This window comes from Daphnia carinata, chromosome 7 (genome assembly GCF_022539665.2).
Source record: "Daphnia carinata strain CSIRO-1 chromosome 7, CSIRO_AGI_Dcar_HiC_V3, whole genome shotgun sequence".
Lineage (NCBI taxonomy): Eukaryota > Metazoa > Arthropoda > Branchiopoda > Diplostraca > Daphniidae > Daphnia > Daphnia carinata.
Genome location: NC_081337.1, coordinates 6,527,203 through 6,543,339, shown reverse-complemented (window position 1 = coordinate 6,543,339; position 16,137 = coordinate 6,527,203). Strand labels below are relative to the sequence as shown.

Below are 16,137 nucleotides of genomic sequence, written 5' to 3'. Positions count from 1 at the left end.
CTTTCCAGTCTTTATTTGTGACGTCATTTCGTGAGTGAAACCCGTGAGATGGCGACCACAGTCACCGACATCAATGAGTTTCCAACGATGAGTTTCTAAGGTAACCTGTATAGTTTACCAAAGCCTGTATGGTTCAATCCACTCTCATTATTCTGCTTCACCTATACCAATTAAGCGGCAAATTCGAAAAAGGTGAACCACCAAGCGACCTGGTATCGTCATGAATTGTTGCCCATCTCAATAAATGTACAAAGATACGGGAAACCTAGACGCTATAATACGAATGTATAGGCTACACAAGCATCAGAGCTTGTTTATTTTGATTAAAATGGTAGTTATTGTTCACGCAAACCAATTCCCACATGTTGGGAAATTTTCAGGAATAGGTGGAAATTCTTCGTGATCGCCAACTTTGAATATCAATCCCATTCCAATTTCAATGTGAAATTCCAAATGGCAATGAAACAACCAATACCCTAAATTTAGAAAAAAAAAAAAGAATGACCGAAACTCATGAGGATTAACTGCTCCAAACTACCAGGATTTGTTGCCACGAAGCGAATAATAGTATAGCCACCATCAGGCACAGCCACTGTGTCTTTGACGGGAGCGTCCACTAAATTCCGACGGATTTGGCCGTTTTCATCCATCGCACGAATCTGATCAACGGTGACGTTGCTGGCAACACGCTCCATTGCAACTACGCGGAAGGATGAGCCATGAAGATGAAAAGGATGTGTAGCATCAAACGTTACACCTGAAAACTCGGTCGTGAGAATTATCGATTCACGCAGTTAAAATAGAACAAAACTGAAATAGACACCTTCGTCGATGACTATTAGTTCCACCAGAGATGCTAGAGGAACATTCAACGTGTAGGTGCATTCGCAAAATTCTTCAGTGCAATTGGAAACTGTCGATTCGTTACAAAACACTTCTGGCATTAAACTGTTGTATTGAGAAAGAGGCGGAGATGGAGGAAATCGTAGACTTATGTGATTCACTTGTGGAGTGTATAACCGATGATTTTTTTCCACTAAACATCAACAGTATTAGTTATTATGTGTTACGTGTAAATTTATAATGTTGAATACCGCCAAATATAGGGTAGTACTGGGAATCGTGAAAATGCCAGTTGTTTACAGCATTAAAGTCATATGCTAAATAGAATTTTATGTCAGGCTCTCCTATCCAGTCAGTCAGATTGTCAGCCAACGCCCTCATTTCCGCTATGGTGACGTGCTGATCATCTCCAGGTGCGAAATTAACGGGATTCAACACCTTTTTATAAATGAACATGCAGTAAAAATAAAAGGGAAACGGTTTTTTTTAAATACTTTGCCAAATCGTTCAGTATTTTCGAATGTTAACACTTCTTCTGGTTCAATTTCTGGCGCTCCATTGTAACGAAGTATAGCTGCTTGGAAAACTTTTTTGGGACCGCAATCCATAAGCCCGTGTAATCGAATCCAATAAGATGAAATTTGTTGATCTGCATTCACGACAAAATCGTATCTCTCACCAGCATCAATGATAAGCGAATCAACTTGAAAAAGAAAATATACAGTTAATAAGCAGCAAATTGCAAGGCTCAAATACTTCACGTGAAAACAGAGCAAAACAAATCGCACTACCTTCAATAGGCTGAATAGAGCCTCCATCGCTAGCGATCACTAAAAGAGTATGATTATCAACCGACAATTGAACTGGACAATTCAGGAACCCATTGCTGATCAGCCGGAAGCGATAGCGTCTTCCCTAAGTTTGATACGCAGACGCGCAATTCGAAAAACATTCAGAAATTACAACATAGCCCGGTATGTTGGCATTACCTGTTCAACGTTGAATACTGAGAGTGACATTGTCTCGTTGGACGTCAACTCGTTTCTTGGTTTTGGAATTCGACCTTTCCCATTGATTATCATACTGGATGGTTTATTGTCGCCATCGTCGTGATGATGCGCGACGAATTTGGCCACACCTAACTCACCCAGCCAGTCAGATACTAGCATGACGTGCTCGGGAAGATCATAATCATACAAAGAAGAATGAGGATCTTTTTGTTTGCTCTGACGAACGATTAACGAACCGAAGACTCCGTCAGTTCGTTGGAAACCTTACAAGACATGCGATTGTTGATTGTTAGTTAATCACTATCGTTTATAACTGCGTGTGGAGATGCGAGAACCGAGCTCACCGGAATGCGAATGGTAAAAATGCGTTCCCGGATTCCCAGCCAGGAAAGTGTATCGAAACGATGAAGCAGGGGATATGGGACATTGAGTTACCAAAGGTACTCCGTCCATGTAAGGTGTGCCTACCTGAAAGGAAGGAAATACGAAAGGTATTTGCTAGTTTCAATCTGTGAATCTCAGTCCGCTATTGTGAGCTCATCGGATTTCTATCGCTAAATTTGTGATAACGATTCAACATATTTACAAAACAATTTACCTGATGGATTCCATGCCAATGAATGCTACACGTTTCACTTGCCAAATGGTTTTTGACGTCAACTATAATTGTATCGCCCTGGCAAACCTATTTGAAGGCAACAGTTAAAAGTTATTCTTTTAGTTAAACGTTCCAATTGATATTTTTGGTCGTTACACCTGAATAGATGGGCCTGGCATTTGACGGTTGATAACAAAGAGGCCCCGCTCCACACCGTCAGCAGCGATACAGTAAGTCCTATCGCAGTCCGTTTGGATGTGTGGACAGTCATAACAGGCTTTGCTCATGGTGTAATAGTATTCAATGTGAAAAATGTAGTTGCAGCGCTGAGCCACCTCACCCTCGATACATTCACGTTGACATGGGTTGGCTTGTTCTGTGGGGTACTTATCCTAATAACAATCAATGCATTTACTTTTAATTTCTCATCATATGTAGTATATTGCCTGATCCCAGCGCAAGCCGAAGTAAGAAAACGATGAGGATAGCAACGCCGAACTGGTCCATATTAACGCGGAAATAATTCGCAGTCAAGGTTCTTTTCATGCTGGAATATCTAAGACAAGCGCTACACAGTTGTTAATTAAATTTAAATGAGCAATCGTCTGTTATAAGTCGGGAAGAATTAGACAGCCATGTTAAATGAGAAAAAAATGTACATACAGGGAAGGTTATCAGGCCTAAGGACTGAAGAATTACCTATGTCTGCCGAACAACAAATACGTCGTGTCACGTACGCAATACGAGAGAGTGGGTATGGAACACGGAAACGCTTATAACGCTGTCAGTTGTGAAAGCATCACCCTGTAACGATAAAAAAAACGGTTGTTGAAATCTTGATTAAATAGAAGATAAACAAAAAGTCGGTTTGTTTACATTACAATCATCGAACATGTTGATTGACAGACATAATCATAATAATTTATTTTATTTCCAGAAAAAGTTGTGTCGGGGGTTACATTCCCGAACTTAAGGCACAACATCAGCTGACCAGGATTCGCCTTTATTGCGTATTAGGAAGCAATAATGAAATTTTTTAAAAGTGAAATCAATTCACATAGACGTTGCATGTCGGATAACGATTCAGCCTTCCTGAACAATGGCTCTGTTCGCAGCTGGATGCTGTGTTGTTATAAGCAAAGGCACAAGTTGGAAAGACAGTAAGTAATGATAATGTACAATGCTAGTGAAAAATGACGCGAAGACGCTTTCAATGCTAACGATGGCACTTGTGGCACTTTATCCTTTCCATTTTGATCTTCGTTGAAATGCGCAAAAGGCGAGGCGTCGAGGGCCAACGCGAGAAGTTCGTTCTCGTCAATGAGTGGTCCGTTGATATCTAACGCCGAACTTACGTCAGGGTCTTTAGAAATCGTTGAATCGAAGTTCTCGTTGATTGTGCTACTTTGAGATGGGAACCAGTTACCACAAGTAGGAAAATTATCTGGTACCGGTGGTAGATGGTTGTCGTTTCCGATTTTGAAAACCACGCCCATTCCCACTTCACTATGAAATTCCAGGTGACAATGTAAAAGCCAGTAACCTGCCAACATGTTATCCTTAGTGAAAATGATTCAGAATGTTACAACTTTTTGAGTTTGTACCTGGATTAGTTGCCATAAAACGGATGACTGTGTATCCACCATCAGGAACAGCAACTGTATCTTTGATCGGAGCATCGATCAAATTTCGTTGGATAAGGCCGTTTTCATCCATGGCTCGTATCTCATTAACTGACACTTGGCTGGCAACACGCCTCATTGCTACTACCCGGAAGGATGAACCATGGAGATGAAAAGGATGAGTTGCATCAAAAGTCACACCTAAAGTTATACGTTAAGTCCATAACAAAGCTATGCAGATTTCAAGGTGTTAAGTACAACAAGAACTGTAGCGTACCTTCATCGATTAGAATCACTTCAACGAGTGAACCTAGAGGAACATGCAGAGTGTAGGAACAAGCACAGTGTTTCTCTTTGCAGTTTGTCACGGTCGATTCGTTGCAAAACGAATCCGGCGTTAGGGCATACGATTGGCTCAGCGGAGGTGACGAGGGCATTCGCAAACTAATGTGGTTGATCTGCGGAGTAAAAAACCTATGCCGATTTTCGACTAAACATTTAAAATTCAAATTTGTCTATAAATCATTTGGTTTTGACGCATTTGTATAATAGCGAAATAAGGACCGATGAATACCTCCGAATATGGGATAATGTTCCGGATCGTGATAGAGCCAGTTATCGACTGCGTTGAAATCGTATGCAAGAAAAAATTTGCGATCAGGTTCCCGTGTCCATTCGGTTTCGTTTTCTACTGTTAAAGCTGTTAGTTCGGCAACAGTAAGATGCCGCTCGTCGCCAGGTGCATAATTTATTGGATTCAAAACCTTGAATAAGAAATTAAAAAAATTATGTTGCTTGGGCAAGTGATCGAATGACAGATAGTTCTTTACCGTGCCATTTCGGTTAGTAGTCTCGTATGTAACAATTCCATCCGGTTCGACTTCCGGCGAGTTTTCATAGCGAAGAATGGCAGTCTGAAAAATGTGTTTCGAATTCCAGTCCATGTTGCCTCTGAATCTGATCCAGAAAGACGATGCTACTTGATCAGCTTTCAGCACAAAGTCAAATCGTTCACCGGAAGTCATTACTAACGAATCCACTATATCGATCAAATAGGAATAAGTTCATAATTTAAAAATTATATCACAAAAAGAAAGATACCTTCAACAGGTTGAATTGGATTTCCATCGCTGGCAATAATAAGTAGAGTGTGATTATCAATTGACATTGTAATAGGACAATCAAGTATTCCGTTACTAATTGTTCTAAAGCGATAACGCATACCCTAACAAGGAAATGACGTTATTAATTCTATTGAAACGCTACACGAATTAAAGATTCTTTCATTTAAAAGAGTCACATTACCTTTTCGACGTTAAAAATCGCAAGCGGCATCATCTCTTTCAGTTCAAGCTGATCCTTTGGTTTGGATACTCTTCCTTTACCATTGATGATAATGCTCGATGGAATATCATCTTTGCCACCATGTGTGTGGGCTACAAATTTAGCCAGTCCAAACTCAGAGAGCCAGTCAGACACAAGAATCACATGCTCCGGAAGGTCATAGTCGTACAGCGATGAGAGCGGATCTTTCAAACGGCTTTGGCGAACGATCAACGAACCGAAAGCGCCGTCTGCTCGTTGGAAACCTAGAAAAAAAAATAGCTTTTGCTTTTATTCCAATTCACTTTTAAATAATTTAGATCCTACCAGAATGGGAGTGGTAGTAATGCGTTCCGGAATTGTCAGCCACGAAACGGTACTGGAAAGTTGAAGCCGGAGAGATTGGACATTGGGTAATGAGCGGAACTCCATCCATGTAAGGCGATCCCTTCTACAATCCAAACAAAAAATGGGGAAGAATTTATTGTTATTATTTTGAAAATGTACATGTCAATAGACATGCAGTTGAAATATTTCATTGGAGCACTATTCGAGGAACTAATATCTAAAATTAAGAGCCCAATACAATAGGGACTAAAAAGAGAAATTGACACAACACGAAGTCCTACAAGCAAAGAGCAGTGTGTCTAATGGCTTTTCAACAAAACATTATCAAAAGCTTTCAGTTTTGTTTGAAATAGAAATTCAACAACTAACCTATCCTTTCTAGCTAGGAGTGCATACAGATTCAAACGCGTCATACTTACTGCGTTGTCTTCCGTGGTATTTTCGTCGAGAAGCGAAATAGGACAGATTCAACTTGATTGATGCTAGACGCTAAAAGGCTTCTAAAAATAATTTAAACCTAAGCTTACCATGTGCATACCGTGCCAGTGTATAGCGCTTCCTTCTCCACGCAAATGGTTCGTGACGTCAACGACAATTTCGTCCCCTTGGCAAACCTAATTTAAATGAGACAGTCAAACAGTTATAAGGAAAACAAAAATCAATAATGTAACCGTGTTCTAACCTGAATAGAAGGGCCAGGTATCTGGCGGTTAATAGACACGACGCCACGTTCAACTCCGTCAGCGGCGATGCAATGGTGTCGTTCACAGTCCTCTAGTTTGTAAGGACAATCATAGCACGCTTTGCTCATCGTGTAATAATACTCGATGTGAAAGTGGTAATCGCAACGCCGGGTTGGACCATCATCGCAGTCACGTTGGCAATCGTGAGCCGCCACTGAAGTAAACGACACTTTCAAAAGTTGAATTGAAAGCAAAAGGAAATTCAAATTTACCTTGGGAAAGCGCTAAAGGAAAAATAACGAAACAAAACAAACATATTGCAATAAAAGACAATGCAGTGGTAGACATCACTTCACTTCCTAGAGGCGCCAAGTGTTTCGGCAGACGTGCGCAACGCTCAACGAAATCCAACTCACTGCGATCTCTCAACCTGGGTTGGCGAATAAGAATACCAACAGATTTAAATCTCGCCCGTTCCACTGTTTTCTAATCTAGGGAGAAAGGCAGAATCCTCTATGCTGTTTCGGTCCGAGCACATGGGTCGCCAGAGGGCAGCTGCAATATCGTCATCAGAGCAGAGCTATGTACTATGTAACTTCGTTTTTACTTACCAGGAAATAAATAACTTATCAGCTATGTCCCGAATGACATGCAGAGAGGAGCATGCAACGATAAATTTTCAGCGTGACAATCATCACCATCTATTGTCAAGAGTATTTTAAGGAAATTTAACTCACCAACATAGTGCGTCGACCTTTCTCGTAGTTTGTGGTCAAACGAAAGTGACTTTCTCCGTTCGCTCAAGTCCAAGCGCGCGTCCTACTTTTACGATTGCCAACGGGGAATGCATTTAAAATAAAAAATCAGCAATGCGTTCAGGTCTGTCTAAAAAAACAAACAAAAAATAACAACACCACATTGAATAGTTTTAGAAAACATCGCTGTTTGAATGTCACTGACAAACGACTTGAACATCTGATTCACGACTACGTGAAGATGCGCTTTTTATTTGTGCCGCTCGGATGTTGTAGACGTAGCAATCATGCGCACCTATTGATGCGAAAGCGAAAGCGGCACACTTGTGGATTCATATTACTCCACACATCGCATAAATCGTGATGGTGATTGAGGTTTTTTTTTATGCTGAAGAGTGATGCCAAACCGGAACTTTAATCGAATGAAAGTGGTTAAAAAGCGTTACATAACAGGCAACTCGTGGTTTTAATGTTTCGTAAAAACGACTTTTTCTTGCAAAATGGTAACAAAAAATTTTGTGATATCATGGAAACTATTCTTACTTTTTTTTTAGAAAAAGGATAGTGGTTTTATTCACAGTTAGTCAAAAAAAGCGCTTCGTGTCTACGACGTAACAAAAAGTCTCTGGCCGGCACATGATTGGCCATTTTTGTGATCCTGTTTGGTAAACAAGCGTAGAACAAGGGAAAAGTAGTCAAAAAACAAAAATCGTCGAAGCATGATAAAAATAGAGCTTAAATATACACCTATTGAGAAGAAGCTATCGCCTAACAAAGATTGTGTAAATGTAGCCGCATGGCAAGAGGGCAAACGGAATGAAAGATATTGCGAAACGGTTCGTTCCTGACGTCGCGTGAATCATTGGCGATTCAGAATGCGAGAGAGTACCATTCGTCAAATGCTGTGGGATTATAAAGTTATCTTCATCGGACAACGTAAAAGGCACTTCAGTTGTCAATTCCGACTCTCCCGAACTGAAAGAAGACGACTCGTCTGAGTCACCAAAGGTGGGAGGTCGAAGAGTGGTTCCCTCTCCTGATTTCTCATTTTTATCAGTGGCGTTATAAGGCAAATTGTGGATAACGATAGACTCGAATTCCTCTTCATCAACAGGTGGAAGCCAGCTACCGCATTTGGGAAAATTCTCTGGAACTGGTGGGAAATCATGATGTTCTCCAACTTTGAAAATCAGCCCCATTCCAACCTCAATGTGGAATGAAAGGTGACAGTGAAACAACCAGTAGCCTTTGGATGAAAAAACAAAGGGAAGAAAAGAAACAAAACGAAAACAATGTAGGAAACAGGTAAATATCGCAACTTTCGCCCAGAGTGCAATGCCAAAACAATCACCTGGATTCGATGCAATGAAGCGGACGATGGTGTAACCCCCATCGGGGACAGCCACCGTATCCTTAATGGGAGCGTCGACGAGATTTCGCCTAATGTGCCCTTTCTGGTCCATTAATTTAATCTGGTCAACAGTGACGTTGCTGGCGACACGCTCCATGGCAACAACGTGGAAAGCAGAACCGTGGATGTGAAAGGGATGAGTGGCATCAAAAGTCACACCTGCGCATCGACGAATGAGGATTATTCCAAGAACTGTGGATAATAACCAATGGCATTTTTACCTTTGTCGATGAGAATAAGCTCCACCAAAGACCCCAAAGGAATTTGCAATGTGTAGGTGCAATCGCAAAATTCCTGTTGGCAGTTCGTCACCGTCGACTCATTACAGATGGTTCCAAATGGAAGATCGCCATGCTGAGAAAGAGGTGGAGTCGGTGGCATCCGCAGGGAGATGTGATTAATTTGTGGGGTGTAGAGTCGATGGTTTTTCTCGGCTGCAAAGTGTAACATTTTCAAATGCCGAAGTTTAATCTTTTAGTTTTTAAGAATTTCCGGGTTCTCTCGCACTTTACCTCCAAAAATGGGGTAGTGCTCTGGATCATGGAAATGCCAGCTGTTAACTGGATTGAAATCGTATGAGAGGTAAAATTTGCGATCAGGTTCTCGGCTCCAGTCTTTTGTGTTCGACGGAGACATTGCCTTCAACTCGGCAACGGTAATGTGTTCGTCGTCGCCAGGAGCAATGTTAACCGGATTCAAGACCTTCACAAAAGTTGTAAATTTAAAAAAATAATAATAATGACCAGCCGGCTTGTAAAAACAAGAACTGAAATTTAACGCACTTTGCCAGGACGATTGGTATTTTCGTAGGTCAAAATGTCATCCGGCTCAGTTTCCGGAGCGCCATGGTAACGTAGAATGGCTGCCTGGAAAACTCTTTTGGGACGGCAATCCATAAGCCCATGTAATCTGATCCAGTAAGACGATATGTGCTGGCCCGCATTTACGATGAAATCGTATCTTTCTCCGGCGTCAATTACAAGCGAGTCAACTTTTGTAAAGCAAAGAAAAAACAAAAACGAAACAAAAATGAAATAAAAACTTCCATTTTGTGCCATACATTTTTGTTTTACTGATTCAACATTAATCTAGTTTGTATTCAAAGTAGTCCAGTGCAATCGCAATACCTTCAACGGGTTGAATGGCTCCACCATCGCTCGCTATCACCGTGAGCATATGATCGTCTACCGACAATTGAATTGGGCAATTCAAGAACCCGTTGCTGATTACACGAAAGCGATAACGACGACCCTAATTTCAATAAAAAAAACCATGATTTAAAAAACAACTAAAATAAAAAAACAAATGCCAAATATTTAATAGCTACAAGACAAAGTTTAAAAACCTGTTCAACGTTGAATACAGAAAGGGGCATTGTCTCGTTGGATGTCAACCCATTTCTTGGTTTTGGAATTCTGCCTTTTCCATTGATTATCATACTGGATGGTTTATTATCGCCATCGTCGTGATGATGCGCTACGAATTTAGCAACGCCCAGCTCGCCCAGCCAGTCGGATACCATCATGACGTGCTCGGGGAGGTCATAATCATACAAAGAAGAATGAGGATCTCTTTCCTTGCTCTGGCGAACGATCAATGAACCAAAAACTCCGTCAGCCCGTTGGAAACCTTGCGATGGCAAATAGTTGTTGTTTTATTCATTGGTTCACATGCACATCTCAATGTAAAATCAAAACTCACCAGAATGCGAATGGTAGAAATGCGTTCCCGGATTTTCGGCTATAAAATTGTATCGAAAAGACGAGGCAGGTGATATTGGGCATTGGGTTACCAAGGGAACACCGTCCATGTACGGCGAACCGATCTTCAAAAAGAAAATAAGAGTGAAGTGATGTTTACCGAAGGACTCTCGCTTTCGAATACGGACAGCCAAAATAAATTACCTGATGGATTCCGTGCCAATGGATGGTGCAACTCTCTCCTGGCAAATGGTTCTTTACATTCACGATGATTCTATCACCTTCGCACACCTATTGAACAATTTAAACAGTTTCTTTTTATGCACTAGAAAATGCAAACATTATTATAAGAAAATCTACAAGATAAGCTACCTGAATCGAAGGGCCGGGAAGCTGACGATTGATGGAAATCACACCACGTTCAATGCCGTCTGCGGGAATGCAATGGTGCCGATCGCAGTCTTCACGTTTATGCGGACAGTCGTAGCATGCTTTGCTCATTGTGAAATAGTACTCCACGTGGAAATCGTAGACGCAGCGGCGCGCCGGCCCGCCGTCGCATTCCCGTTGGCAAGCATGGGCCGGTTCTGAAATTGTAACAGGTGCACACGTCAGCGGAAGAATCAATTCAACAATTGGAACCGACAACTCGAAATTGATCAGTCTACCGGATGCTTATCGTCTGTACCCTCAGTTTAAGCTGGGACCACTTTTGTTTTGCTTCGCCAATTAAGAAATGAAGTAACAATAGGAATCAACAACAGTACAGTAAAAGCATGCTGAAAACTCTTTCAATCGTTTGAAATGTGATCGGCGCCGTCTGCGACGACTGGCGTCGCTAACAGGAAATCGACATTAGAATTGACGTTGGAATGCAAATATCACTCATTTCTCAAATACTTTGATATTTTGCGCTTAGATTTGGACGATGATAAACAAGCGCCCATGCTTACCTTTCGCCGATGATGTTGAGGCGATGGATAATAGAGGAACGAGAAGTATTAGCGCGCACAAGTCAAACCGGGCCATGTTGATTCGGCTGTTGAATTCTGTCTGACGGACACCAGTCAACCAACGTGCGGAGGTAGACGTCGGAAAGAAGGAAATAAAAATAAAAATCCCAACTGTAAGAATCCGAAAATAAACGCACGTTCCGCGGTGGAGGTTCGGGAGGTGGAAAAACGCAGTTTTACGTAACTGTGCGCGTGGCTGTTATGTAAAAAAATACTATTTTAGGTGATGGCTCGACGTTTAACAGTCAGCTTGCACTCGCGTCGACTAACTGACGGAGACTACAAGGCCTCCCTGATTGTTTCACAAGGCATTCGAGACTTTTCTCCTGTGGCTGCGTGTGTGTACTGCAAAACCCCCCATCCTTCAACCCCACCGCCCCTTCCCGGTTCTCGATTTCCTCCTCATCCTCAGTCACTTAAATTCGTTAGAAACTCCGCCTTGTCTATTGTGCACGATGGATTGGGAATAATATGGTTCGAGTTTGTGTGGCTCCAGTGGCCGTATCGATACGTAAGGAGAACGGCTTATACATTGTTTAAAAATGTTTTGGTAGGATCGGGATAGCCGCTGTATAGTCTTCCTCAATTAGCCTTTGGGACAAATAAGAGAATTTGGACGTGTCAGTCGAAACGAAAGCTAACGGGAAATCAGCAAAGAGGAACGAAAACTTTCTCTTTGGACATTGATGAAACGAATCGCTGGCTGATACAAGAACATCAGAAATTTGAGTCACTATAGCGACAACGTGTGAGGACATCCAGCCCAAGATTTGAGTTCCTTGTTACGTGAAAAAAAGTGTTTACTTGAAATTGGTAAAGTAAAATTTTTTTGTCATCCACTTGACTATCGACTCTCGTTTACTGAAGAATAAAGATAACGAGGAATTTTAGTTGTGTAAAGACCATCCTATCCGGTTAGCAGCCAGAACGTGCAAACACTATCTAATCCGCAATGTAGGGCAGCGATGACCTGTTTCTCCTCTTCCGCTATAAACTGCAGTGACGTGCGTCCTCAACTAGCACGTATTTTTCTGTTGCATTATGAAATAAATCAAGCTCCTACTCTAGTCATTTAGAATGATCTGTGTTTTCCTAGAAATGAAAGGTAGATAATCCGCAATTGCAATAACAATGGAAAGTTGCAAGCTAGCAATGGAACGCTGCGTTAAAAACCTTCGTTACGTAAGTTGACAGACCGCTGTATACTTAATCACGAATACACAGTTATCTTCTTAGCTGAGAATTAGTTGTTAGTTCAGTCACTTTCACTTGCATTCTGCCAGCCGCTTTTCGTACTCAATGACTTCGTAAGTTAAATATTCGCCATCTATTTCTTCAAAATACTTCGCTGCTGTTTACGTATAGACAAGTAAATGCAATCACTCAGGGCGATTTTTCCTGTTGATGCGTTTCAAAATCCACATTCGTAATAGCATTTCTTTTTCTATTTTTATTTCCTCCCGTTTTCTTCGAAGAACAAGCCCAATGAACTAGAAAGAGAAGCTGATGCCACTCGTACGACGGTCGCATCAATTGGCGGCTTTTGGCCTTCACAATTCAGCGCTATTGTAAATTATTACGAAACCTCAACCTATCTAGATTAAATTACGGCTAGTTGACGTCAGTAGCAATCGTTTCACCGCTAAGATCAGCCACATTAGAAAAATTTCGCAAGGCCAAATAAAAAGAATCAACGGTTGGGTGGCGACAGGCAGCATATCCGTCAAGCCCATTCAACTGTTGAAAACTCTTAAGTGTTCGAACTTAATGTGAACAATCATCACTTTGATTGTATAGCGAAACTTTCTTACATTTTCTTTTTTTTTAAGGAACACAATGAATAACACTCACCAATCGGGCGTCATCCGGCGTGCCTTAGAATTTCCCAAGGTTTTTTCTTCAGATTCTGTCACTGTATTTTTTCGGCTTGTTTACTCACGTCCGTGAAGCAGAATAACGATAGAATCACGTGGGTTTTCGCTTTCGATGCATCGTATGCAAATCCAAACTAAGTTGTGTCAGGAAAATTTGTGAGATAAACCTAGGAGAAGAGCAAATGTAATTCAAATGAAGTCGCTACAAATAATTCAAAAAGATGAACTGCGTGTGTGTTTTTTTGCGCCATAACCCAAAGTGACAATTGTTGACTTGATCCACGGAAAAACAGGTGCACTAGCAGGTGTCGACAACAACAAACAAATGTACGTGCATAAAAGTTGCATACTGTTTTATAGTCTGGACTTTGCTTCGGCTTATTTTTATAGAGATATTCTGAACAGCTACAGGTATACCAAACTACGATTGCGTTTAAAATTTGTAACTCACAAGACGATTTAGGCTATGCCTACTGACTATGATTCAACATGAGTATTTTCAAACAAATTTTTTTGTTCTGGTTTTAATCAGAGTTATTTAACCCTCAGAGCGGCTGGCCTCGCCGTTAGCAAATAATAAGTTAGACTATGTAACGGTTAGCGTACACAAGCCCGTAAGCGCAGAAAAATCATTCACTCTTACTGTTTCCGGAAACGCTTTACAGCTTTTCCCTAACTCTATTGCAACTATAATGCACTGAAATTGAAATTACAAACTTACCCATGAATTGCTGACGAATCATTGTTCTTCATTCACCCAAATCCTTTCTCTCTCTATGCAGCTTGTTTGGACAGTGAAACAGAGCCGAAGACTTCGTGAACAAGGCGAGGTCTTAGTGTTCTACACTCGACGGATAGATAGTCAAATTTTGCATGTTTTGTGCCCATACTGAAAGAAAATTTACACGAAAGGCAATGTCAGAGTTTCGTTCTCCAGTTTTCACCTCTTTAGTTATCTGCTAGCAATGCGGAGGGCCAAAATCGATCAACAAATAACGAATAGTTACGGACAACACTCGGGCTTTCATCGTGTCGTACAGCTTCACTGCAACTGACAAAGTGGGCTTTGGTTGGGAAGAGAACAAATCGGCCATCATGAGTTTTTAATCACCCTTCCTTTTGTTAGTCCCTTTTTTAGCCACCCTCCCCCCCTAGAAGATCTGGACAGAAATGAAAAATATGTAAATGAATAGTAAACAAAAAATGGAAATTGTTGCATCCAGATGAAGCGATACTAACGACCTTTGTTTTAATATTTTTCGTTCCCTTACTCTAAAGTTCCACGTGCAGGTAAAATTGCAAGGACACAGGTGCGTGAGGAGGAAAGCGATAATTTTTTTGGAAGGGTTGGGCGTAGAAAGCCGATCCCACCATCATACTATGATGCATAGTTTTCCATTTTTAAACATTTTAGAATTTTCAGACGTAAAGAAACTGCTTAACCTATTTACGATCATCTACTTAAGCTTCATTCGCAGCTGCTTGATTTCATTTTTCCATAAAATTCAACCCACCCTAAGACTCTGAAACCTTTGCCAAATCACGTGAATGACGTGACTAATAATTTAAAATGTAAAACAAAGAGTCGGAATCTCGGAGTACAAAAGGAAGGCCCTACTACTTTCGCTCTAATTATTATTAATAACAATGGCTGTTGGGAACTCCTGTACTGACTGTAATGTCTTGAATTGAGGCAATGATTAACCACTGGCTTAATGTCAAATCTAAACCCAATCTCTACAATCAGGCTACTGCGATGTTCAGTTAGTTTTGAAGTGAAGCCAAAAACACTTCTTTTTTTGGCACCTATGTTTGGATGGTGCCACCAATCTCCAATAGCTGTAGGGTAGAAAATATTTTTTAAAAAAGGACGAACGGAATTCCCCACGATTCAGCCACCTGAATTATGGGCAATTCCATTTACGTATATGGCTCGCCACGGAAGCAAACGGAAAAACCCCCAAAAATTCCTGTTTGCTGAGAACGCGCATAAAGACATCGATAGCTTTGGGATTAAATCGCACAATTTTCTCTTTCTGCGTAATCTTCTGACATTTACCTTATTTGTTAAACATTCGCAGCTTCCAATGAAGAACTGTATGTAAATTTGGAGTCTGGCTAAATTAGCGAAGAGCTAATTTGCATGAATCGTATTTCACCGTTAACCCAGTGTCCCTTGCCATTTGCGGCTTCGTTCTTTAAGAAGAATAATGAAATGCGAATAACTTGTTAGCAGGTTTGCCAAAAATTTCAAAACCTTTATGTATTCGACAAGGTCAATAGCCAATACAGTCCCTGTAACTTTCTCTTTGTGACTAATTTTACTGTTTTCTGTTACGTAATTTCACTCTCTTCAGCCATTAAGCCGCCAAAGCTTATGGGAGGGCATTTCTCACTGACATCTTGTTTGATTGCTCGGTCCATTTCATGGTCATCACATGTCCTTGTAAATCGTTTGAAGTTGTTCTCTAACGAAAATCAGAAAAACTGTCGAAGGATACGAGGAGAAAGTTAGTTTGTTTAGACTACCTGTAATCGATAAAAGTAATCAACTTTATGATGTTGTTAATCCGCTACAACGATTTTGTTTCACGCTGTAGCGGTACTCGTTGCTTTTTCAAATGCGTGACTTCATTCGGCTAGATAGACAATGGAAATGGGATGTCAAGACTTGGTGGATTATTAGTAATCTTATGAATTTTTGAAAACAGTCTTAACAAATAGCACGATGGAGCGGTAAAGAATAACAATTCTTTTTTCGTCAAGTTTGGCTTCCAATTCTTTTTTTTTGGGGGGAGGCGGTACGTTTTCTTACTCAAACAGCAATAAACATTGCATCAATATGACATAACCTAACAGAGAAACCTACCGTCTCGTGTTCGGGCACACTAACACGAAGTGAGTCACGTTCCAATGCTTTCTCGACGACCTTCAAAACTATATATGCTTGTGGTGTA

General features: G+C 40.9%; 3 protein-coding genes across 7 annotated transcripts; all 3 read right to left on the bottom strand.

The window, feature by feature from the left end:
- Positions 1-288: 288 nt before the first annotated feature.
- On the bottom strand, positions 289-3,387 carry LOC130686928 (uncharacterized). Its single transcript, XM_059496315.1, has 10 exons — positions 2,610-3,387; positions 2,452-2,538; positions 2,198-2,321; positions 1,833-2,116; positions 1,635-1,758; positions 1,338-1,546; positions 1,095-1,281; positions 824-1,036; positions 539-757; positions 289-476 (listed from the first exon to the last, which is right to left on the bottom strand). The coding sequence occupies exons 1-10, from the start codon at positions 2,736-2,738 to the stop codon at positions 343-345; spliced, it is 1,710 nt and encodes a 569-aa protein (XP_059352298.1). The 5' UTR covers positions 2,739-3,387; the 3' UTR covers positions 289-342.
- A 106-nt stretch (positions 3,388-3,493) lies between these two features.
- Positions 3,494-6,985, bottom strand: LOC130700478 (uncharacterized). 2 transcript variants are annotated; one of them, XM_057522558.2, is made up of 11 exons: positions 6,700-6,985; positions 6,427-6,641; positions 6,272-6,358; positions 5,724-5,847; positions 5,379-5,662; positions 5,175-5,298; positions 4,904-5,112; positions 4,648-4,837; positions 4,351-4,563; positions 4,056-4,274; positions 3,494-3,994 (listed from the first exon to the last, which is right to left on the bottom strand). In XM_057522558.2, the coding sequence occupies exons 1-11, from the start codon at positions 6,773-6,775 to the stop codon at positions 3,582-3,584; spliced, it is 2,154 nt and encodes a 717-aa protein (XP_057378541.1). In that variant the 5' UTR covers positions 6,776-6,985; the 3' UTR covers positions 3,494-3,581. The 2 variants fall into 2 exon arrangements, with proteins under 2 accessions (XP_057378541.1, XP_057378582.1); XM_057522599.2 differs by lacking the exons at positions 6,427-6,641; positions 6,700-6,985 and having other exon boundaries at positions 6,164-6,300.
- Positions 6,986-7,368: 383 nt separating this feature from the next.
- LOC130700202 (uncharacterized) lies at positions 7,369-15,855 on the bottom strand. 4 transcript variants are annotated; one of them, XM_057522335.2, is made up of 12 exons: positions 13,158-13,340; positions 11,247-11,502; positions 10,666-10,880; positions 10,498-10,584; positions 10,295-10,418; positions 9,939-10,222; positions 9,721-9,844; positions 9,376-9,584; positions 9,106-9,295; positions 8,815-9,027; positions 8,534-8,752; positions 7,369-8,428 (listed from the first exon to the last, which is right to left on the bottom strand). In XM_057522335.2, exons 2-12 carry the CDS (start codon positions 11,320-11,322, stop codon positions 7,944-7,946), a joined length of 2,226 nt encoding a protein of 741 aa, XP_057378318.1. In that variant the 5' UTR covers positions 11,323-11,502; positions 13,158-13,340; the 3' UTR covers positions 7,369-7,943. The 4 variants fall into 4 exon arrangements, with proteins under 4 accessions (XP_057378318.1, XP_057378382.1, XP_057378245.1 ...); XM_057522399.2 differs by lacking the exon at positions 11,247-11,502 and having other exon boundaries at positions 13,158-13,339; XM_057522262.2 differs by lacking the exon at positions 13,158-13,340 and having other exon boundaries at positions 11,247-11,627.
- Between the last annotated feature and the right edge of the window lie 282 nt (positions 15,856-16,137).

Excerpts from the sequence above, each read along its gene's own strand:
- LOC130686928 (XM_059496315.1), bottom strand. The coding sequence starts at position 2,738 with ATGAGCAAAGCCTGTTATGACTGTCCACACATCCAAACGGACTGCGAT. Across the intron at positions 2,322-2,451 it reads ATTGGCATGGAATCCATCAG|GTAGGCACACCTTACATGGA; the intron begins GTAAATTGTTTT and ends CCTTCCTTTCAG. Across the intron at positions 758-823 it reads ACTAATAGTCATCGACGAAG|GTGTAACGTTTGATGCTACA; the intron begins GTGTCTATTTCA and ends CCGAGTTTTCAG.
- LOC130700202 (XM_057522335.2), bottom strand. The coding sequence starts at position 11,322 with ATGGCCCGGTTTGACTTGTGCGCGCTAATACTTCTCGTTCCTCTATTA. Across the intron at positions 9,296-9,375 it reads ATACCAATCGTCCTGGCAAA|GTCTTGAATCCGGTTAACAT; the intron begins GTGCGTTAAATT and ends ACTTTTGTGAAG. Across the intron at positions 8,753-8,814 it reads GCTTATTCTCATCGACAAAG|GTGTGACTTTTGATGCCACT; the intron begins GTAAAAATGCCA and ends GTCGATGCGCAG.
- LOC130700478 (XM_057522558.2), bottom strand. The coding sequence starts at position 6,775 with ATGTCTACCACTGCATTGTCTTTTATTGCAATATGTTTGTTTTGTTTC. Across the intron at positions 5,848-6,271 it reads ACTGGCACGGTATGCACATG|AAGGGATCGCCTTACATGGA; the intron begins GTAAGCTTAGGT and ends TTTGGATTGTAG. Across the intron at positions 5,663-5,723 it reads TTACTACCACTCCCATTCTG|GTTTCCAACGAGCAGACGGC; the intron begins GTAGGATCTAAA and ends TTTTTTTTCTAG.